The sequence below is a fragment of the Podarcis liolepis genome (genome assembly GCF_965112155.1).
Source record: "Podarcis liolepis genome assembly, chromosome: 4".
Taxonomy (NCBI): Eukaryota; Metazoa; Chordata; class Lepidosauria; order Squamata; family Lacertidae; genus Podarcis; species Podarcis liolepis.
Window position 1 is genome coordinate 34,933,937 of NC_139558.1, and position 23,699 is coordinate 34,957,635.

Consider the following 23,699-nt stretch of genomic DNA (forward strand, 5'->3'; position numbering starts at 1 on the left):
TTAGTGTGCAGAACAAAATCATCTGTGTGTGCTTTTCGGGTTTCAAACCTTTGTAAAAAAAACATGCTGAGGCTCATTTTCCATATTACAATATTGGAGCCACATCCCCATAGTGTAGCCCCATGCTGGTCCACTCAGCACCCACGGACATGGGTGGCGCTGTGGTCTAAACCACTGAGCCTCTTAGATTTGCCAATCAGAAGGTCGGCAGTTTGAATCCCCGCGACAGGGTGAGCTCCTGTTGCTCTGTCCCAGCTCCTGCCAACCTAGCAGCTCAAAAGCACACCAGTGCAAGTAGATAAATAGGTACCGCTGCAGCGGGAAGGTTTCTGTGCACTCTGGTTTCTGTCACAGTGTCCCGTTGCGCCAGAAGTGGTTTAGTCATTCTGGCCACATGACCCAGAAAGCTGTCTGTGGACAAATGCTGGCTCCCTTGGCCTGAAAGTGAGACGAGCGTCGCAACCTCATAGTTGCCTTTGACTGGATTAACTGTCCAGGGGTCCTTTACCTTTTACTCAGCACCCATAACAAGCTACAATTCACAGGATTCTTTGTGGGGGAGACATGTGCTTTAAATGAGTAGCGTTTTAATTTACGATGAACAAGCATTTACACCACTATTTTCCCCACTGGTCAAGCTGACTCTGGTCTGGAACTCTTTCCACTTAATAAGAGGGTAGGGAACGGAAAGACCCAGTTAAATATACCAATGTGCTCTTTCTCCACCTTACTTCACGTATTTTAGAACTGAGGCTGAAATATACTTAAGAAATGAACCCTGTGATCAAATTAAGTCCTGGGTAATGCACATCATATGCCTTGCGGCCTTTTCAGGCTATATATTTTCATAAATAAACTTGTGCCTAGTTGTTGTTTCTAAAGAAGTATAAAAAAAACTGGCCTGGAACTTGTTTAAAAACTGACACACACAAATGTGGAATTCACTAATAGCACTTTGCCACTCAAAAGGGTGCAAATTTTTATGTTTAGGACTGCTAATGTAACAAGTTGGGCGCATATAAAACCTGATTCCATCCAAAGACTCATGTCCTGCATTAATCTACACACCTCACTATTGCTGTAACGAGCCAATTCCGAAATAAAACGCATGTGGTCTTCTCTTATCTGGATCATTTGCTCACAGATATTGTACTGGGGGCTGCTGCTGGAAGAAGTGCATGTCCACCTACGGTAGGGGAAAAACGAGAAAAGAAAGCATGAAAATAAAATTTATACAGTCCCATGGCAAAGAGATCCATGCCCCACAGATGAATTTTCTTTAACTGCACTGCAAGAATGACTTGGAGCAATTTCGTAGTTTCTGGAAAAAGCAAGCTAGCGTGTCTTTTCAGTTCTTACCTAGATTTATTTTCTTCATAGTGAGCACTAGTCTTAATGTATCTCGCCAGTTCGATCTGCATGTCGCCAAACAGTGGAACTACTTGCAGCTGCTGGACTCAAGAGAAAACAAATTAAACAAAGTTAATTATGTGCACCTTCTGGTTTCATTCAGGACTTAGCCACACAATCAGCAAAAACTGTATTTTTCTCCCTATAGGGCGCACCGGCCCATAGGACGCACCTCGTTTTTGGGGGGGAAATGAATAAAAAAAAATTATTCCCCCCCCATCCGTGGCGCTGGGGTGGGGGAAGCCTGATGGACACCTGCGCGAAGCACAGGGCGCCCTCCGGAGGGCGCCCTGTGCTTTGGGCTGCAGGCTGCTGCCCGCAAGCCTTGCAAGCCTGCGGAAACTCCTGCCGGGCGCGCAAGGCTTGCAGATAGCTTCCTGAAGCCTGGAGAGCGAGAGGGGTCGGTGCGCATCGACGCCTCTCGCTCTCCAGGCTTCAGCGAAAGCCTGCATTTGCCCCATAGGACGCACACACATTTCCCCTTCATTTTTGGAGGGGAAAAGTGCGTCCTATAGGGCGAAAAATACGGTAAATAAGCTAACTCTACAATTCAATGATATGCAATCATGACTCTCCATGGAAAGAGTATTATTTTGTAAAGGTACCAAAAAAGAAACTCCCTGTGGTTTGTGCTGGCAGATTACAACATTCCCAGAACAGAACCAAGACCTTCTGCTGGCAATAGTGCCTTCAACACACACACACATCTGGCCCGAAACATCAGAACACTAAGCATCGGGGAATTTGTCATCTGGACATGCTGTCAACTTGAAATATAGTGGGTTGCATTTAATGATATATACTTGCACAATGAAACATCCTCTCCCCTTAAACCCCCACATCTGGTTCTGGAGGTCCCCCAAACACTTGAGAACAGATTTGGAGGGGCAGAAGGTAAGAAAATGGAGGGGAAGTTGCACTGCACAAGCAGAAATCATTGTGCAAAAAGGATGAGTTCAATGGATACAATCCTATGTATTTTAAGAATCATAGGTAGGAAACCACCTTCATGATGTAATCAGAGCCAGGAAAGTTCGCATGCCTAGTCACTCAGGTGACCAACCACCCATGTACCTAAGTAATATATAACCACTCCCTTTTCAAAAGACAGACAACCTTCTTAACCAACCTTAAAAAACTTGTCAATCTTGTTCAGGTTTATCCTTTTCTTGGCATCCAGCTTATAGATGTTACTGACGCTGCCATCCATCAGATACAAACCAAAACCCATTACCTGAAAAGAGAATAAAACAACATTAAGACCTGTTGCCTGATTCTTAACTTGATCAATGCTGAAAGCAACAAAACCTTGTAAACCTTCCTCAAAATAAATAAAGTTTCTTAGAACATAATGGCACAAGCATCATAAATATGATTCACCATTTTCTTTATTTTTCTACCATTGACCAAACTCTCTTTTCTAATCATGCATATGCACGTAAATTTCTATTACTTAAGTATCCCCAAAGTCATGCTGGACCAAGGATGTATCCCGACAAGACAGAGGTGCTGTGCCTCAGGGATGCTCCTCGATAAAACATGGACACCAAAAGCCCAGTTTCTGTGACTCAGAGTGGCTAATTCCAGCTAGAGTTAGGGTACCAGCTATGCCTGTTCCTGGTCCAATATAACCTGGCCAAAGCTATCTATGATCTGGAAGCCTCCCAAATCAGGTTACCAAAATGTATTCTATACAAGGCTTTATTTGATGATGGTTTAGAAGTTGCAGCTAGTGCAAAATGTGATGGCTCATTGAGATGAGACCATAGCACATCTATTTTGAAGACTTTGCATCAGTGGCATATAGGCTACCAAACTCAATTCAATTAGTTAGCATTAACGTATAAAAGCCCTAATCAGCTTGGAATCTGAAGGAGCACCTCTTTCCATCATCAGCCTGGCTGTGTGTTAAGATCTGCAACAGGGCTTTTTTATGGTCCCACCATCAGCAGAAGCCCATGGAGATATGACACAGCCTTCTTCGTGATGGCAACTCAATGGGGATATTTTCTTCCCCCAAGAATCAGCTAGTGCTGACATAAATTGCTTCTCGATGCTGGAGGACCAAAATATCCCAGGTGACTCGCCACTCAGACTTGGGAGAGATTTCATCCAAGTCCCAAATATGGCAACCACTGATGTCCAGAACAAAACACTGAGGTCACCAAGTCTTCCCAAGATAAAATTTTGATCGTTTTTACAACCATGAAAATGCAGATGGGTATATGCATGATGCTCTGTACATATACATTTTTCTCAGACCTAGTCATCTGGAAGTTGTTCATGTAGAAATCTTGAAGCTTCTCTTATGAAGAGAGCCTAGTTTCTAATTTAAGTTTTCATAATTGTAATATATTTGGGAGATATCAGAAGCAAGTGAACTACAAAACTATCCTTCCTAAAATATTAAAATCAATCATTAACTCTAAACACAGAGTAAGACTGTGCTTCACCAGAGGCCATAGGAGCAGGCACCTGGATTTTTAAAATAAAACACAGTCAAATATGTTAAGAATAAGCACAATAAGCTCTGGAACCCTTAGAATATCACAACCAAATTTACCTGCTACATTTCAGAGCTGTAAGCATCTGAAGGATAAATGCTTCCAATTATTCAAGTATGGTAATCCGATTTGAAAGCTGTTAAATCAGCTTTCCTGTGCAGTCCCAGATATACTGCAAAAAGATTCCTAAGCACAAATAAACTACCCTTTTCAACATTTTTAAAATTACTATATTCATTTGGCTAATAACCAATGGAATGAATGCATACGGAGCCATTTGGAGGCACAGTGCCGAAAAATCCCTGGGCACAAATACATTGCTTTTTTCAACATTACTATATCCGTTTAGCTAAAAGCCAATATAATGAATGCCGAGCAATTTAGTTCCTCGAAACATTGCAAATGGTAGATTTGCCTCTGCATATCTTTTACCCAATATGACAAAATGACACAAAAACGTTCTAATGCCATTTTTGCCTTTTCTCTACCCCCTTCATTCAAATCATTTAGTCCCTCTGCATATAGAAGTGTGGAGGGAGGGAATTCACATACATAAAAGAGAAGCTGAAAATACTTCAAAGAGCATACCAATTATTCCAAATAAAAAAATTCCTTCCAGTAGCACCTTAAAGACCAACTAAGTTAGTTCTTGGTATGAGCTTTCGTGTGCATGCACACTTCTTCAGATACAATTATTCCAAGTTACTTGACAACAAACCTCTACCATTTCAAGAGTATTTTCACCCAGCATTCCTCCCCTCCAACCCCCCCCCCCCAAATGTTGAAATGCTTCAAGAAGCATATCTTACTTTTAGGAGCATGTGCTTCTCACTAGGTGTTAGATACATTTTGTTTTCATAGTAATCCACGCATAAATTCACAATATCAGCAAGCAGCTCTTCATAGCCAGGAATCACCTCAAGTTGTTGCTGTAAAGACTAGAACAGAAACCAGTTTAACTTTGTACATGGCAATGGCGGGGGGGGGGAATCAAGAGAGAATATTTGTGGAACTCATATGTATGGAAATAGCTGGGTTTTATTATATTATTCAGCACGTAAGATATCGTGCTGTGTACAAGAATAAGAAGGGAACAATGACATCATAATTTTGTTTACTTAAAAACATACCTGAGTGATCTTATTGTGATTAGCAAGAAACATGGAGAGGTTCTGGGATTCTTGGATAGACTGAGGGTCGGCCATTTTACGCAGAAATTGGGCAGCCCTTCAAAGGAAACAGGAGAAAAAGAAGTTAAATCTTGCAAGAACGATAGACAGAGAGCCCCTATAGCTATGTCACTGGCCCCTGGAAGAAAGCACATTACTGCAAAGCCAAGTGTATGAATGAAGGACATTTGCTGTATCTTAATGATTCGTTGTCACCGGATAAAGACGACTCTGCTGGCCTCCACTAGCTTTTCTGCTGCTAGAGAAGAAGCCAGCACACACGTGTGCACATGCATGCACACTATGGGATCCAATGTCACACCTTGATGAGCAATGTAGAAACTAATACAGTGGTACTCTGGTTGCGAATGGGATCCGTTCCGGAGCCCCGTTTGCAACAGGAGCAGAACGCAACCCACATCTGCGCGGGTCGCGATTTGCCACTTCTGCACATTCGTGAGACGTCATTTTGAGCGTCTGCGCATGAGTGAGCAGCGAAACCCGGAAGTAACCCTTTCCAGTACTTCCGGGTCGCCGCGGGACGCAACATGAAAAGATTTAACCTGAAGCAAACGTAACAAGAGGTATGACTGTAAATGCGAGTGCAGTGGGCAGAGACTCAGGTTGTTGTCCCGACACACTCTGTTCTGTCATTATTTTCCAGCAGCAATAATTTGTGATGCTAGTGACTCATGGAGACGGATCCTGCAACAGTGGCTTTCCATAAGGATCAGTTCTGACAGGGTAATTAGGCAGAGCCACTTCTACTTTGGAATCAACTTTCAGCATTAACTACCTAATTTTTAAATCATTCTTGAGGAACCATGCAGAATGCAAAACAGGTGTGTGTCAAGAACAGCACCCAAAATCAACTTCATTTTTTCCTTCCTGAACCTTTTTCTTTTTTCCATCTTCCTTTTTAGGCAAAAATATTTGATGTATCACAGTATTTTAATATTCTTTTGGAAGCCGCCCAGAGTGGCTGGGGAATCCCAGCCAGATGGGCGGGGTATAAATAATAAATTATTATTATTATTATTATTATTATTATTATTATTATTATTATTATTATTGCTTCTTTTATATTTCTAATTTACCCCTCTTGAGTGGACAACAAATTTTAAGACATGCAACAATATAAAATACACTGAGAGGCAAGGACCTTGTTTATGGTTGGAAGTTATTAGATTGACGTCATACAGGTAACAAAGGGAAAAGGTTGCGAAAGAACACTCAATAACTGAATGGCACCTCACTTAAGACAACAAGTCAAACCATGCAGGCAAGAGCATAAAGAAACCTCCTAGAACTTAGTATACACCCATAAGGGGTGCAGATCCAAGCTACCAATTTTTAACAAATCATTAAAGTGGGAGTTAGCTGGGTGTGTTGTTTTCAGCTGCCATCTGAAGACAGAGCTCTTAGAAAACTGCCTTCTCTCTTTGCTTCCCCACCCCCTCTCACTCACACACTACCCTTCAGAAGTCCAAAAGCAACAGCACAGCCTGAATTGCAAGTGGTTTTACACTCAGACACTAGGTGGTTGTCTTCCCCGCTGCACAGAATGGGATTTTTCTGAAAGGAGCAGTGTGGGATTAATGAAGCTATTCATCATAATTAACATCATAATCAACCACCCAGCACATTTCCGTGGGGCATTGTTTTGCAGGTGTTATCTCAGAGGAACAGCCTCTTGTTGCCTACAAGCTTCTTTAGGAACCCAAGCCTATGCACTTCTTTACAGAAGCAAGTCTTAAGGTATGAACTGCAGGTGACTGCAGCATTAAGGCACAGAACATAGAGATAACACACTTGGAAGACAGCAGTTCAAACATGGGATTGCATGAGATGAACCCAGAGCTTGATTTTATTTTTATTTTTTTAAGACGTGCTGGTGCTAAAACCTCCTTACAAATAAGATTGCTTCCTTGTGATGCTGCAATGTACCAGAGGTCCATCCCATTGTAGCTCGGACTAGGTTCCTCATTGCAGTGGCAGAACACACTTCCCACTGAAGTTAAAAAGGCTCTGACACGGTTTACATTTAACAGGTTGCTAACGTTAATTTCTCGGGGTTTTTTATAAGCTACCGCAGAATGAGTTTATTCAAGAGCAGTTAATATGTTCTCATCTATTTTATTTGCAAAGGGGTTTTTTATTGTATACTGCTATGGTATTATTGTGATGTTCAGCAGTTTATAAAAAAATTGTGATAAATAAATAAGATCAGACCTGGCAAGACTTGCAAGGTCCTACCATGAGCAGAATGGAACGCCACTTACATGCAATGGAATGTCTCCTGCATTCCATGCCCTCTCCCTCGCGCCCCCCAGCACACTCTCAAGATCCGGCCATGAGATACTGGGTTCTGCCCCAAAGCTTCAAATTGTGGTGCATCAGAAATGAAGGACTGTACCCCAACAAGCATGCTTCAGAGGCTCTCTACTGATGTGGTTCAGAACCGGATATGGGCACTGAAATTGTTCCGAGGCTGAGCCCCAGCTCTAATTAAGTTCCACCAGAATTAATGCATTTTCCAGCGCAACGTTTTTCTTCAACCTCTCTTCAACAGTTATCACCGCTGGGACTGCTTTTGCAAAGATGCTCATGGAGGCATATTGTAACAGAAACGCAATTTCAAAACGGGCAGCCCATTTGTATTCCACCCCTCCAGGAAAAAGATATCCACGCACAAAAGTCATCTCTTATCTGCCTCATGCACATTTCCTGGAGAAACAGGTAAGAAGCATGTCATATTGACACCAGTCCCCAATCCTGTGCAATTTCTAACCTGAGTCCACCTCTTCTTGTTTCAACTCACTGTGAGAATATTTTCCAGGACACATTTTATACCTTTTGGGGAGTGGGTGGAGGGAAGATATATATTTTACAAGTATAGACCAGTGTTTCCCAACCGTTTTTGGGCAAAGGCACACTTGTTTCATGAAAAAAATCTTGAGGCACACCACCATGCCAGATGGGGAAAGGTCACTTTTTACTTATGTAAAAAAAATAAAAAAATAGTAACAGCATAGAAGGTAATGGTTATCTCTTTGATGTCTGATGGGAGGGCATTCCACAGGGCGGGCGCCACTACCGAGAAGGCCCTCTGCCTGGTTCCCTGTAACCTCACTTTTCACAGTGAGGGAATTGCCAGAAGGCCCTTGGCACTGGATCTCAGTGTCTGGGCTGAACGATGGTGGCGGAGACGCTACTTCAGGTATACTGGACCGAAACCGCTTAGGGCTTTAAAGGTCAGCACCAACACTTTGAATTGTGCTCGGAAAGGTACTGGGAGCCAATGTAGGTCTTTCAAGACTGTCGTTACGTGGTCTCGGCGGCAGGTAGCAGCGCTCACAGCTTACGGACTGCACCGTGTAACAGGTGTCTGGCCCAGCAGCCTAAGGCGGACAAGCCACTGAAACAGGCATTCAGAATCCATTCATTTCATAAAACCTGCAGGGCTGAATCTCTGTGTTTGTGTATGTGTGTGTTTCTGTTTTGCCCAAGGGTCTGGGGGGTGGGAGAGAGCTCTTTAGCATGATGCTTTTAAAACAATTAAATTATCAACAAACAAACCTGATGATACGAATAGCAACGTCAGGTGCTACGGGGGGGGGGAGAAGGGGGCCTACTCGGAAGTAAATACTGCGTCCAGGCGCAATTAGCGCTGATTTAAGGTGCACCAAGACTGCCTAAAAACCTCACCAAAGATATGCAACAAAGCGCTTCGTTGCAGAGGGGAGAGTTTGTGCACCTTGGAGGCTGGAGGGCTTCTATTCTACATGCGGGGGTTGGGGGGGCGAGGAAAATGTGCTCCGTGGGGGGGCGGGGAAGGCAAGAAAAGGAGCTGAGCTCTAACTATAGGCTCCCACGCTTGAGCAGGCCCGACTCGGTGGGGCGGACCACCCTCTCTCCTGGAGGAGGAGGAGGAAGAGGAGGAGATTCCCATCCACGGCGTGGCCTCCCGCGCTCCTGAACGGGAAATCTCTGCAGCCCAAGACTCTCCGCGAGGCAGCTCCTCCCTTCCTGCCTTGAGCCGCCGCCAGCCGCGCCCCCCTCCCCAGTTATCTGCTGCCTGCCAAGCCCCGCCCCTCTTCATTGTCCTCCCCTTCTGTTTATTCCCCTTCCTCCATCCCTCGCTTTTTTTCCTCTCTTTCCTTTTTTTAAAAAAATATTTTCTCTTCCCCTTCTTTTTTTCCACCCTTTCTTTTTTCTCTTTCTCCCCCCCCCTCCCCGCCCTCCTGGGTTAAAGGATTTGAGCAATGGGTCTGGAGGTGGAGCTCGTCGGAGGATTAGCCCGACTCGCCCGCCTCCCTCCCACGGCACACTAGGCAACGTCCGGCGGCACACTAGTGTGCCGCGGAACACCGGTTGGGAAACACTGGTATAGACAAAATGTGAATATAGCATAGAGCAAACAACTAGTGCCATCTTGTGGCCACATTGTCCTGTGGTGCTATAGGTAACTTCATATGCCAAGAGAAAAAGAATATTTCCTTTTCCATAGGGGTAAATGCTGCCAGAAGACTTAATCTGAAACTCCTTGCAGAGAATGTGCCCCTATCAAACAGAGGTTTGAAAACAACAGATGTATGTTTCCTGCTTGGCAGGGGGTTGGACTCGATGGCCCTTGTGGTCTCTTCCAACTCTATGATTCTATGATTCTATGATTCTATGTTTCCAGTATATAAACACCCTGAGGGTTGTCCGACATATTATAATTTTTATGATGATACACAAAATATGTGCGCACAAGGACTGCATTTTTCTAGACACACATTCCTATAGGCATGTATGCTAGGAAGCTAGTATGTCTCGCAGCAACCTGCCACAGAAGTATTCGGAGATGAAAACATATTTGCCACTACGCAATCTGTGAAGTAGCCTTAATTCAACAGGTATGACAAGGCATAGGCAAACTCAGCCCTCCAGATGTTTTGGGACTACAACTCCCATCATCCCTAGCTAACAGGACCAGTGGTTAGGGATGATGGGAACTGTAGTCTCAAAACATCTGCAGTGCCGAGTTTGCCTATGCCTAGATATGACACTCAGCAACTGCGCAGTGCAGGTGTGGAGAACCTTTGGCCCTCCAGATGTTGATAAACTCCAACATCAGCCCCAGGAAGCATGGCCAATAGCTAGGAATGATGGAAGTTGTACTTCAGAAACATCTGAAAAGTCAAAGGCTTGTTGCACCTGACATAGGGTTATGTTCCAAGCAGCTCAGATGCAGAAGATTAGCAGAGGCGTTGCACTGATAAAACAGCAAACACGATACTAAAACTTTGTACTAGTTGGCATGATTCACAGTAACAACATAAACCAACTATAGAAAATGCTGCCCCCCGCCCCACAGAGCATCTCACCGTTTGTAGGCCGAATGGTCATTCTTCACGCTGCACTTCATATTTTTCAGCTCATCCAAAACAGCAAACATGTTGATAAACTTTCCAAGAGTGATCAGATACGCTTCAGACACAAAGTCCTTCCTCCTCTCGGCATGACACAAACGCTTCACCTCTCCACAGAATCTTTCAATTGCATTTCTCTGTTGATAAAAACAAATCTCTGTGTTGTTGTTGTTTAAAGTAAGAGTGCTACCCACAGGTTGTAGTGATCAGATTTGTCCATACACTGCTGTACACAAAATGACTCATAATGAACCATTAATGAACCATTCATTAAGTAATAAAAACCACACATATATACCATGGAACAGACAAGGCAGATGAGGAAGGAAGAATGCTGGAAAAAGCAGCAGTCATGGAAAGCACTGGGGAAGAACAACCATCAAGTTAGCAACCAATATTCATTTACCTGAAAGTACATAAAATTCATCAGTTTTGTGACCTCTGGCTCCAGCACTTCCACTGTTTTTTCATAAATTTCCACTCTGTTTGGCTGCTCATTACATTTCACCTGAAAAGGGGAGGGCAGAATTTGTCAGATTATATACTCTATATACTCTTCATACACATCTTCCTCACCTAGTTATAAAAAAAATTATTTATTTAATTTATATACTGCCCTATACCCAGAGGTCCCAGGGCAGTTCACAGAACAATACTTCCGCACACAAAAATATCTATGTCAAAACATGCAAGCTACACTATGCCACATAACACATCTTCTTATTGAGCACTTGATTCAATAACTATTCTACGAAATGCAACACACTTGAGTCAAGCGCTGGAAAGGGCTTGCCTAGTAGTTCAATAACAGGTTGGTGGTGTCTCTTACAAAGATCGAGAGGGGGTGAGTAGAGTTTCACATTGGTTCTGCCTCTAGTACCACTAAAATAGAGGAAGATCATCTCCAATGTCAGCACCTGCCCTCTTTCCACTGTACAGCACTTCCTCATTAATTTTCTAACGTTGTCCTCTATTGAAGTAAAAAAATATGTGTGCTGCAAGAACGAGAAAGCGTCCAAGATAAAGATGGGAAGTGGTTCCTGTACACTGAGACATGCGCACACACCCTACAGGCAGGTAGACAGGTGTTGAGGAGGCAGCTGTCCCAGGAGCCAGCTGTATGGAATGGGAGACACAACACATTTGTAAGATGCCAAAATGATAGCACTAAAGAGTCCATGTTGCTCCATTACCTGAGGAATGGCTCTTGAGCAGCTTCTCCATGTATACAGCATGACAGCATATTCTTGCCCTTCTTCCAACATTTCGTTCTATGGTAAAAATAAAAGCTGTTATTTCGACGAAGAAGATGCAGAGGTGAACACAAAGGGAAGTTTACTGGGGCTAGTAGCGATGTAAAGAAAGAAAGAAAACATCTGCCTGGCATCTCAGAAGAGATAAGCTAAAAGCTTTCATCAGAACACTGACCAAACTTTTGCTTTGACTATTTCTCCAGCTCTGAACATCGCCAACTGGGAATTCTAAGCCCTGGTTTTTCCAAGTAATTGTGCTTAGGAACATAGCCAAATCTTTCATTTTCAACAATAACGGTTGCGGCTTCAACAAATCACTGAATGAATCATATCCCCTAACAAACGGTTGAAGAAAAAGTTTCTTGGGATGCTTAATTGGTATGTGCCCAATACTAAACTCTCACATTTCAGCAGAATCATAGAACAGTCCAACTGCAGAAATATAGGGTGCTGTGTTATTTATACCAGGTCAGACTGTTAGTCCATCGAGCCAACTGCCTCCTCTGACTCGCAGTGGCTCTTTAGGGTCCTACACAAAGGGTCTTTCACATAGCTTTCTACCCAATCCTTTCAAAACTGGAGATGCCAGGGACTGAGCCTCAGAACTTCCACATGCAAATCATTTGCTCCGTCACAGAACATGGCCCTTCCCTTACAAACGGACCTGGGACCACTAGCATCCTAAGTGAGAATTGTGCATCCTCGACCAACCTTCCCTAGCCTGGTGTCTTCCAGGTGTTTTTGGATGACAACACCCATCAGCTCTAGCCATCAAAGCCTTCCCCTTTAAATCGTAAAAAGGAAGGCTAAGCAGCGAAACTTGCCAATCCAGTATATAACTAAGGAATAATGTAACACCAGGCGGCTTATTTTAGCAGAATCAAGGATCACTTGAGACAGTCTAAGTCAGCATTTCTCAGAATTTTTGAGTTAACTCCCTTTAAGCTTCCTCTGGTGCCTCCTCCTACAACTTACATTTACAGAACTTCTAATGAAGTTTTTTTTTATTTGTTGGACCTAAATAATCACAATGCTACAAACTGAGAAAATACACATACACACAAAAAAAATAAAAGAATGAAATTAAGCCAAAGTTTCTACCACAGAACAGGTGAAAGTACTGAAAATTATCCAGAACACATGCAGAATATATACATATAGTTTAACACTATTTTTTTTAAAAAACACACCATATGAATTTTCCAGGTTGAAAGAAACATACTAACATAATTTCCCATTTCCTTCTACTGTAATCAGATCCTGACAACAGGAAATTGTTCCGTTTTTACCATGCTACCCTTCCCTCACTCATCCGTATTTTTTTATGTTGCTGCAGTAAAAAGGGAAGGAAGAAAAACACAATAAAAATACTTACCATATTAGAATGAACAGTTGCCTGTTCGATGTATCTTGCAATGCCTGTGACAAACGCATTCCTGTCTTCAAAATTGGTGTTGAAATTTGGCTGCATGAAAAGAAATAGACACCAAAATGATCAAAGATCTTGAAGAAGTTTATTCAGATGGTAGTCTTAAACAGGTCAACAAATATTTCATTTTGCAGATGCCGTACCTGATAAAGCAAGGATGATGGAGGGGGCTCAATACATGGTTGTTGGTCTGGCAGTGGCAATTCTTCCAAGAGATCGACATTGGACAAAGCGTCCTCCAAGGTAACTTGGGCAGTCATTTTGGTTCTATAAAGAGAAAACATAACTTTAAACAACTGGCAAAATCCATAACAGGTAGAGATGACCTGCAGCATGCTGTAGACCAGGAATGGTTAATCTTTTTCAGGCTCAGGGCCATTTTGACCCATGGGCCCAGTCGTCAAGGAATAGCATGTGAAAGAGGGCACAGCAAAAGCAGTTGTGTGGCCAGATGGATGAAACCACTTCATTTCCTTTAAACCCAACAAATCTGAGGGGGACATTTGTGGTGGTATAAATGGTTTCTGCCATCACAGTATCACAGCAGAGTAGTCAATAAAAGAAAACTGAAATGAATTTTGTTATTTTTAAATTAAGACATGGAAACAATGGGAGAGGGGCACCAAAAAACATTTTGGCATCACAACAGCGGTACTAAAAAGGGGCAGAAAAAACCCTCTCAGAGAGTTCAGATCCTGCAGGATAGGCACCCCCCCCCCATATTCTGGACATAAAGGTGTCTAGTGTGTGCAAAAAAGGAAATAATGGGATCCAATTCCTTTTGGGTTTAAGCATTAGCCTGGAAGCCACAGGCAAAGAGGAATTCATTGCCCACAAGGGAGTAGGTTGGTGGAGAAGGATGAAGCACTCCATCTCTCCTCTGTATTGAGCATAAAACTGTGTGAGATACTAGAGGAGTGTAGCCCCATCTTCCACAACCAGCATACAGGCTTCCTCCCTTCCTCTGCAGTCTTGTAAAACAAATAACCAAATAAATAATATGCAGTATAGTGGCTCCTGTGGGCATATTTACAAGGCTGTCCTTGCATTCGTATTTCACAGAGAACAGTCAACGTGACATAACTTCGGCCTAACACACTCGTAAAGAACGACCGAGATGTGAGGAGTACCACATCCTGGGCAGCTTTCACTCATAAGTTTACCACATGTAGGAAACGTTCGGAAGAAACATTCACCAAAGATGACAGGCAAAAGTCATAACGTTAGTAGCTATCACAGCAACAAAAACAATTGAAAGGTTCTTGCTTCGCACACCACACACTGTCTATCTCAGGGAAGGGGAAAACTCTTCCCAAAGCCACACTCTTAGAAGTGATGCTCCTCACTATAAATGTATCATTACACAGCCTCTTGCTTCCTTGAAAGGAGGCTGGAGAGGGGTTTATAGGAGAATAAAACCCGGTAGCCCCTCTGACCCTGACCCACCACTGAAATGTGGCCCCCAGAAGATTATTCGTGAGCGAATGTGGTCCCTGGGCCGAAAAATGTTCCCCATCCCTGGTCCAGCTAAAAGAACCCAGTATTTAAGTTCTAGGTGACTAGAAGTCTGCTTCCAAGTCACCTCCTTTGACCTGGAAATGCAGATGTGGTGGGATCTGCTGCAGTTCCTCATTTACTGTTATTCTTAGAATTGGTAGTGATCTCAAAGGTCATCTAACCCAATCCCCTTCTGATGCAGGAGACCCACTGCTACATAATTCCTATCTCACTGCTAAATCCTGGAACTCCAAAGGGATTCTCAAGTTAAGTTCTAGAGTGTCTTGACTCAACTTAAAACCTTCTACAATTCCCATATCATGGCTTCTTACTTGTTATGTTGCCAAACTGTGCATGAATGATTTCTTATGCCTCTTGCAATGACAAACCTAGCAACTTGATTTCTACTTTACTACAGTGGTACCTCGGGTTACAAACACCTCAGGTTACAAACACTTCGGGTTACAGACTCCGCTAACCCGGAAGTAGTACCTCAGGTTAAGAACTTTACCTCAGGATGAGAACAAAAATTGTGTGGTGGCAGCAGGAGGCCCCATTAGCTAAAGAGGTACCTCAGGTTAAGAAAAGTTTCAGGTAAAGAACGGACCTCCAGAATGAATTAAGTTCTTAACATGAGGTACCACTGTATAGCCTCTACAGCATCCTTTCATCGCCAGCATTCAATATTGTGCCATTATACCTTGACATGACTCTTCAGCTCTGTCATTGAGTAAGCAGGGCTAAATTTAGTCAGCCGGGTTACTGCCAACCTACAAACTGCATAAACTCACTAATTTAGATATAGTGACTCACTTTCAAATGGTTTGCCTGTACTTGTGCCTACATACTGGGGGGAAAACAAAGGACAACCCCACTCGTAGAAAAACAGCACCTATTCATCATCAACGTCATAAATTCTCAATATATGTGCAAATTCAGCTAGTAAGAGCTATTGTTGTTTTATTGGCAAGAGGCAGAGCAGTACCCTGGCTATTTCCTATATTAGAACAAATTCAATTTTAATTCAACAGGCAAAATTTTAACTCACCAAGCAACTTTTCTAAGCTTGGGTGTTGCTTTCAGGTAAATACTGAGAAATTCAAATTTTAATCTTGTAAGCATTTTTAGGGCACAATTGTCCGTGACCGCCCTGCCCCCATTTTTCAAATGGGGATGAAAAAACAAAACACACTGTAATCCAGTAACTGCTTGGGAGAGAGAGATATCAGAATGAAAACATGTGTGCATACTCAGCATTCCATTCTGTCCTTCAGTTTCAAACTCCAGATCAAACTCTCTCCATTATTTTTCAATGATGGTTAAGGAAAGTTGTGAGGAAACTACACTGGGGTTATCAATATAGTTTGAGATCACCAACTAAAGACTGATATAGCCAACTAAACTTGGTATGCATGTTTCCATCATAGTTCTCCACTTGAAGTTCAATGACCAGTTTGATCCCTGCTCCCTTTTCTAATGGCAAAGTGGAAATGGCCCCAGATACAAGTTGTTATAAATATCTGAAGCAAAGCCTCTCAAATATTGTGCTGTACTTGACTTCAAGTGGGACCAAATCTGCTTCAAAGTCATTTACAGCTCAATCCTAACCATAACTACTTATAAAGAAGTCCTATGGGATTCAATGGATCTTACTCTGGTAAGTGGGGTTAGGATTGCAGCCTTCACTGGATTATCAATTGGTTTTAAAGTCAATTTATTCTTGCATGCCTCATTTAAACATAGTCAGAAGCATGTCTTGTATTACTAAGACCACTATGGATTTTCTTTTTGGTTTGTCTGGGCACATAGCCTGGAAGTGGGGTGAATGGAACAAACCTTTTGTAGTTTCTTTTCAAGAGATGTGCATACATCTTACACTTCCTTATTTTAACTCTAAGCAAGCAAGAAAAATCAGAATTTGACTGATAGAGAAACAACAGGAAGAGTGCTCATCAGCACAAAACACTGTGATTCAAAAAAAGAAAGAAATCAGCAGATTGTCACATAGCTACGCCTTGTCTACATTGCAAACCTATTCAGTATTTTTTTAGCTTATTCAGGTTTCTAAGCTGTGGATGGATGAGGCAAAGTGTTCCCCTCCAGGCCCAGCACAGAAACACAAGAAACTGCAGAAAGGAAGAACAGGGTACTCTGCCCGCTTTAGCATGCAACAAAACTGCAAATATATGGTAATTCACAAATAGTTGAACTCAAGGCTGTAGAATGTTCTTCCTGAAGATGGCTCCATCACTGCTCACCTTCCACTGAAAACTTGATTATTCTGGAAGGCTTTTTATTTATTTTATTTAATATTTGTTACTGTGGCCTTTTGGCTGTGATGTTTTAAGTCCATCATAAATTGTTTTATAGTTTTTCTACTGTTGTAAACAAACCTGAAAAACTTTTAGTTGGGAAAGAAGGGACCTAAATGTTTCAAACAAATAAAAAGGCATCACAGAAGAATTCTGCAATAAGATTTGCCATGTACATACAAACATGTTGAGTTCTCTTCTGGAAGAACTTTTTTATATACACTATAAACAAGTTTCTCAAAGACCCTGAAAAATTTCTTTCCACTATAATGAACGCAATTATGGTCCCAACAAAGCTGAAACTTCTCAAAAGAAACCAGCAAGAAAACCTAAGAGCAAAAAGCTACTTGTGACAAGTAGCAGATAACCTGAACCATCAGAGGGTTGGACTTTGAGGTTCCTTGCAACTCTGATTCTATGAAATAGCAGTCATGCAGTTCTGCACACAGTTATCTTGTACAGAGTATATTTACAGCTGGCTAAAACCGGGCACATAACTTGCACATCTAAGATCTTTAGATGAAGATTCCTTTTTCACATGCAAATTTCATATGCAGCTTAGAGAAATACAAAAAATAGCTACTCCGTGCATGAAGCACCATCTGCACAACTTCCTCTCTTTCACTTCTGCTCAGAAAATTCCTATCCAAGGACAGATGCAGTGAATCCATTCAGAAAACCTTAGAATTACAGAGTTGGAATGTACTGGAAGAAATCAAGAGAAGTCTATGGATGCTTGGAGACAAATATTGAGTGGCAGAGGGTGGAGGAGAACCCTGAGGAAAGTGAAAACTACAGTGTACACTGCAAAAACTGCATGTAATATTCCACTATTTCTTTCCTGATGGGAAGTTTCCCTATCACTATTTTAGACAACGTAGTGCTTTCCAGATGTTGCTGGAACACAACTCCCATCATCTCAAACCATTGGCCATGATGGCTAAGGTTGATGAGAGGGCACCACATTAGCTAACCCTGATCTGAAGAGAACACAGGTGTGGAAGAAAAGCCACCGAACCACCAATAATTCCAACGGAGTACAGTGCGTGCACACCCAAAAACTTCTTGTTTCTATATTAAAGAAGTTCATGTAACCTACAACACATTCACTAATCACATTATGTGTGTATGTGCATGCTTATCAGCTTCCTACAATCTATCACATTGGTTTTCACTTCTAATAGCCAAATAAATGCTAAATACCCTGGTATCTGTATTACGCCAAATACCTTATTCTTCCTTAAGTCATCTTGCAGTGATATCCAACCATGTTAAAGAGTGCAGGTAGATTGACATGAATGGATGCCCTACAAACAAGAGAGGGCATTGTGTTATGTAAGAGCTAGTCTACAGCCTAGAGTTGTGCAGACCAAAAAGTTTAGATCCCACTGAGAACTAGATCTTAAAAACACAAGTAAAGCGCAGCTGGATGAGGCCCAAGTTCCATTTTGTCCTGTTCTTACAGCAGTCAACCAGATGCCTATGGAAAGCCTGCAACCAGGGCCTGAGTGCAACATGTGCTGTCCCAAGCTGCAAGTTCCCAAATTCAGAGGCCTACTGCCTTCACCAATGGAAAAACAGTCACTGAGTCATCCATAGCCCTATCCTCTTAGTTTGACCACTCCATGGAACTCCTCATGTGAATGGCAGGAAAACACAAGGTGTTCCTGGTAGTCACTTTCAGGAAGCTTTCACATATTCATGGCTATACGTTGGACCTTGAGGGATGGAAGTTGAGAACATGACAAATCCTCCTGAACTCCCTCTTACAACCATGTCTCTTCCAAGCCACATGAGACTAAGCTCGGGTTCAATTTTTATATTCCATTAGAGTATTTTCTTCAGCTCCTTTTTTGTCCAACTGCATTATCAGCATTTAACTGCATTACTCTGGGCTACTTAATAAGTTTGATTGTTCAATATTCTCTTGAGAATTCCTTGCAGTACAAAGGTGGACTTCATTAATGAATAAAAAATATCATATTGTAAGAGCAGCCCTACTGAATCAAGAGTGAAAGCCAGAAGGTATTCTAGCATCTTGTTTTCCACAGCAGCGCATCCCATTTAAAAGCATGAAAGTTTGAAACAGTTCTGACAAGATTAACAATTAAAACTAATGGGAGTACGCAAAAATGGCAAAACTTGCCAGAAAAATAAGAAACCAAGAAGAAAGACTTTTAAAAATAGAGTGGGGAAAACTTATTATCTGAAGATGCATTGTAAACAAATCAAAACATTAGCAGGACTGATATAAACATGTGCAGTAAGAGATAAACTAGGGAAAATTGGTAAAAAGACTTGAATTGGATATGCAGTAATAAAAATATATAAAATAAATAACTGCAGAAAGGGGGGGAGGGAAGTCGAAGGGAATGTAAACTGGATCTGTAGATCTGCTTTTTAAATATTTGTAAAATGTCTAAAAGAAAAAGAAATAAAAGCAAGAAAGTTCACTGGCATACAAACAGATTGCTTAAAACAGCAAAACATGAGCAGGTGAGAGTTAAGTGAATTTGAGTAGGGTGTTAATTACATAGTTTGTACACAGGAGTTAACCTGTTCTTGATCTCCATTCCTGAATGACCATGTGAAAAATATGTGAATCACAGTATCCTAAATATGAAAACACTGGGAAGAATAAAATTAAGAATAGAGTGAAAAATAGCCAATAGACATTATAAAATAATTTTGCATAATGCTGTGGCCAGAACATTAATGTAAATTATGTTCACTACCCCAAAACCCAACCAAAGGGTTCATAATGTAGTTAGTTATGCATGAATGCTCTAACCCATCCCTAGAATTGAGGCTACTAAAATCAGCCTAAAATGCAACTATTCCAACACCCCGTGTCATATTTCAGTGTTTTGCAAGTTCAACTTTTGTATTAGGGTAGTGAAATGTGAGTGCCTCTCAATGAAAGACATTGATTTTGGAACGCCTGAAACCTACACTATATAACCTGCTTACTGCAGAAATTCAGAAAACTACAAGAGAAAGACATTTCTGGAAAAGCCTGCCAGTCTTAGGCCTGGCCACTATAAAACAAGTTCATTGTTTTTAATGATTAGTTGCTATTTAATGACTTCAGCTGCTATCCTCTATGCATGTTTATTCTTAAACAAGTCCCATTAACTTTGAGTAGGTCTGCAGTGGATTAGTCAAACTCCACTACCTTTCAGATTAAGGGGTGTTTACCAAAGATTAACTTTCTCACTCTTTCAATGTGTATTAGTACATATCCAAAGTCTCCTGCAAATTAGTCCCTTAGCAAGTTATGAAAGCTTCAAGTTTCCTCACGCTTTCTGTGAATATTCTCAAAATAGAGGGCTGGTCTCTCTCTCTGGTCACCTAAGACCCACAAACGACTAACAAAACCTATGTGCTAGCAATTTGTCTGGGCTTCTTTACTATGCTGAAGAGACTTAAAACTCTGCATACTGTGTAGGCTATACGACTCCACAATGAAATTTATCTTAGGTCAAGTTGTGCAGGGCGAACATACCACCTTGAGTGTTTACCAAGCGATGCAGGGAGATCTTGCGCGCACGTTAGGAGAGCTGGTGCGCGGAAGTGCTTTCCAAATTCCTGTTTTTACACCTTCCCCACGACCTTACCAAGCTGCCCGAGGCCGCTGCTCACCACGGGCAGCAAAACGACACCCGCAAAAGCCCGCCACTGAACGAGCCTTGCCCTCCCCAAGCCCAAACCCACCCCGGGCTTCCTCCCACCCCCTTGGCTGCTCCGGCCCTAGGTCTCCTTCCCAAATGAGGCGAGGCTCGGGGGACAGAAACGGGGCCGCTTCACAGGCAGCGAAACTTCCAAGGAAGTTTGGAACGAAGCGCCGAGGCCCGCCCCAAAATCCACGGGCAGAAACAGACGTCCGCCCCTCTGGTTAGGCCATATAGCGGGGGAAGGAGGGCTCGGGTCTCTTGCATGCAGCCGAAGCTCTAAATGCCCGGCATTTTGTTGCAAGAGAGGCAAAGAGGAGCAGCTTAGCAGAGGGCAAGTTCCTCCCCGGGCGGATAAGGGCGCGCCTCAAGGAAAGTTTCTCTCGCGCAGCCTCCAAGGGCGAAAAAGGCCCGCGGCTTACCTCCGCTTGGAGCCCGCGAAGCCCCCGGCACTGCTCTCCCTGAGGCGCCGCTTCCCCCCTCGAGCGCGACGGCGAGAGGGTGCCTTTGCGTCGGCGGAGGGGTCCTCGCCAGGGCCGCTTTCCTTTTCCCAGGGCCGCACGAAGCAGGGAGTTTCCTGTCTGAGTCACTCAAACAAGGAAACCGTGCCAGGAAACACCCTTTCCTGCAGCTCCTCCCCCGTCCCGTCCCAAACCCGCAGCCATTCCTCTCCAAGGCAAAGCTACCCTGCTGGCTCGCCTGGCCCAGCCAGCCTCCGGCTCCTCCTTCCTCCCAGCCAGCGATTCTCCTCCCACATCTTGCTCACACAGCCGTCGAAACGGGTCCGGTTTGCAAAGGGAAGGAGGGAGGCTGGAGGCGGCGGGCGCTCAGCTCATACCCCGGATCGCTGTGAAGTTAGGTACCCCGCACAAAAACGATTTTGAACGATTTTGGCTGCACGCATCGTGCCTTCTTTCATTGCAAGTTTAGGGATTTCATGGAACATACCCTTTCTAAATATCCTAGCGTTCTCTCATTCTAGCGTCCAGCTGAGGCAACTTCAGAATGATTCTTAAGGTCACAAACGTTCCGTCTGGAATTTATAGACACATGAGGACAAACCGAGTACATCCTTTTTGTAAAGAGCAACGCCCATTTTATACCTCGGCTTGTGCTTTTAAGTCTTTTTTTTAAAAAAAATATATCTACCCTCATAAAGCAATCTGGAACTAATGCATACGTTGGATCAAATTTGTTGTTGTTGTTTAGTCATGTCCGACTCTTTGTGACCCCATGGACCAGAGCACGCCAGGCACTCCTGTCCTTCACTGCCTCCCGCAGTTTGGTCAAACTCATGTTTGTAATTTCGAGAACACCATCCAACCATCTCGTCCTCGTGTCGTCCCCTTCTCCTTGTGCCTTCCATCTTTCCCAACATCGGTCTTTTCCATGAGGTGGCCAAAGTATTGGAGCCTCAGCTTCACAATCTGTCCTTCCAGGGAGCACTCAGAGCTGATTTCCTTAAGAAGGATAGGTTTGATCTTCTTGCAGTCCATGGGACTCTCAAGAGTCTCCTCCAGCACCGTAATTCAAAAGCATCAATTCTTCAGCGATCAGCCTTCTTTATGGTCCAGCTCTCACTTCCATACATCACCACTGGGAAAACCATAGCTTTAACTATAACTTTAACTTTTTTGGCAAGGTGATGTCTCTACTTTTAAGCTACTGTCTAGGTTTGTCATTGCTTTTCTCCCAAGAAGCAGGCGTCTTTTAATTTCGTGGCTGCTGTCACCATCTGCAGTGATCATGGAGCCCAAGAAAGTAAAATCTTTCACTGCCTCCATTTCTTCCCCTTCTATTTGCCAGGAGGTGATGTGACCAGTGGCCATGGTTGGATCAAATAATACAGCTTTAAATCTTGAAGGGAGGAATCCTAAATCCCATCTGGGAATGAGAGCTGCATGGAGAATTGAGCCAAGGCTGCATCCTAGATCCTGTCATTCATGCTAGTCTGGACAAAAGTTGGTGAGTGGTTCTCTCCTTTTTTTGCTCTAGGTTGCCACAGCAAAAGGGCCTGGTGAGGCTCACTGGTAGTAGCTGGACTGGTTTTCAACCCAGCAAATCCCTTCCATGCCCAGTTCTGCCTTTCCCTACCTCACCCCAGAAACACTTGGGTTTGGGAGAGGAGTGTCCTCTGGGTCCTACTGGCAGTAGCTTCAGCACACCCACAATTTTGGTGGCCAAAGGGTCACATCCAAACTCTCCAGCACCAGAGTGGACTTGCTCTGTAAGGTCTGAAATGTGAAACAGCTTTTAAATAATCAGCTACAATACAGCAACATCAGCTGTATTCCATTCAGAAGGAACATTTTTTTAAAAAAGGCCAGCCACATGATTTTATATAATCCATGATTTAAAAGTTGTGTAGTCACCCCACCCCCCAAATGAAGCCACATTGTTAGCACTGTTCCGTATAATTTTCTTTCCATGCAAGCATTTATATCCCTAAAACTGTGAGACACAGTCCCCAGATTGCTGGAAGAAACCTGGCCAGTCATTCCTTTTCTGGGTGCCTTTGAAAATGGTTCAGAAGCATCAGCTAGTGCAGTAATCAACAACATACTTCTTGAGAGGTGGAGACTAGTTCTCTCATATTTCACCTATTCTAGAACAGAATGTACAGACTCATTTCTTTCCAGCTCCAATTCAAGGCTTTGGATATCAAATCCCTAAAAGGAGCTTCTGAAGGAGAAAGACACACATAAGTTAAAATATTCTAAAAACATCCTGATCCTGTTCTGATCTTCTATAGAACCTCTGAAAGGAGCAGGCAAACCAGTCTAAATGAAGCATATTTAGCCCCGTTCTACTTCCAATGACAGCTGAAGACTGTTTTCTTCAAGAGAACACCTGTTTTCATGTTGTCCATTCTTGCTTTGTTCATTATACTGATTTGGTTGTTTACTGGGATTATTAGATGCTTTCATTATTTTGAAATCTTATTAAAAACCAGGTTAAATATTCTGTTTTACAAATTGTCAACCTTACTGGGCCAGTGGGCACATTTTGAGAAAGTGCTGTGGATGCCACTCACAAA

General features: G+C 42.9%; 1 protein-coding gene across 3 annotated transcripts in view; it reads right to left on the bottom strand.

The window, feature by feature from the left end:
- Positions 1-21,410, bottom strand: part of CYFIP1 (cytoplasmic FMR1 interacting protein 1) — a 61,499-nt gene extending 40,089 nt beyond the window's left edge. For 2 of the 3 annotated variants that reach the window (XM_083501630.1, XM_083501631.1), the window contains exons 1-11: positions 21,085-21,410; positions 13,326-13,449; positions 13,129-13,218; positions 11,694-11,771; positions 10,907-11,008; positions 10,456-10,637; positions 5,045-5,141; positions 4,724-4,852; positions 2,540-2,644; positions 1,360-1,451; positions 1,069-1,186 (exon numbers count right to left, since the gene is read on the bottom strand). In XM_083501630.1, coding sequence (XP_083357756.1) covers positions 1,069-1,186; positions 1,360-1,451; positions 2,540-2,644; positions 4,724-4,852; positions 5,045-5,141; positions 10,456-10,637; positions 10,907-11,008; positions 11,694-11,771; positions 13,129-13,218; positions 13,326-13,442 — 1,110 coding nt within the window. In that variant the 5' untranslated portion in view covers positions 13,443-13,449; positions 21,085-21,410. Of the gene's footprint in view, positions 1-1,068; positions 1,187-1,359; positions 1,452-2,539; positions 2,645-4,723; positions 4,853-5,044; positions 5,142-10,455; positions 10,638-10,906; positions 11,009-11,693; positions 11,772-13,128; positions 13,219-13,325; positions 13,450-21,084 lie in introns of those variants that run through there. The other variant, XM_083501632.1, reaches the window with a different exon arrangement.
- Between the last annotated feature and the right edge of the window lie 2,289 nt (positions 21,411-23,699).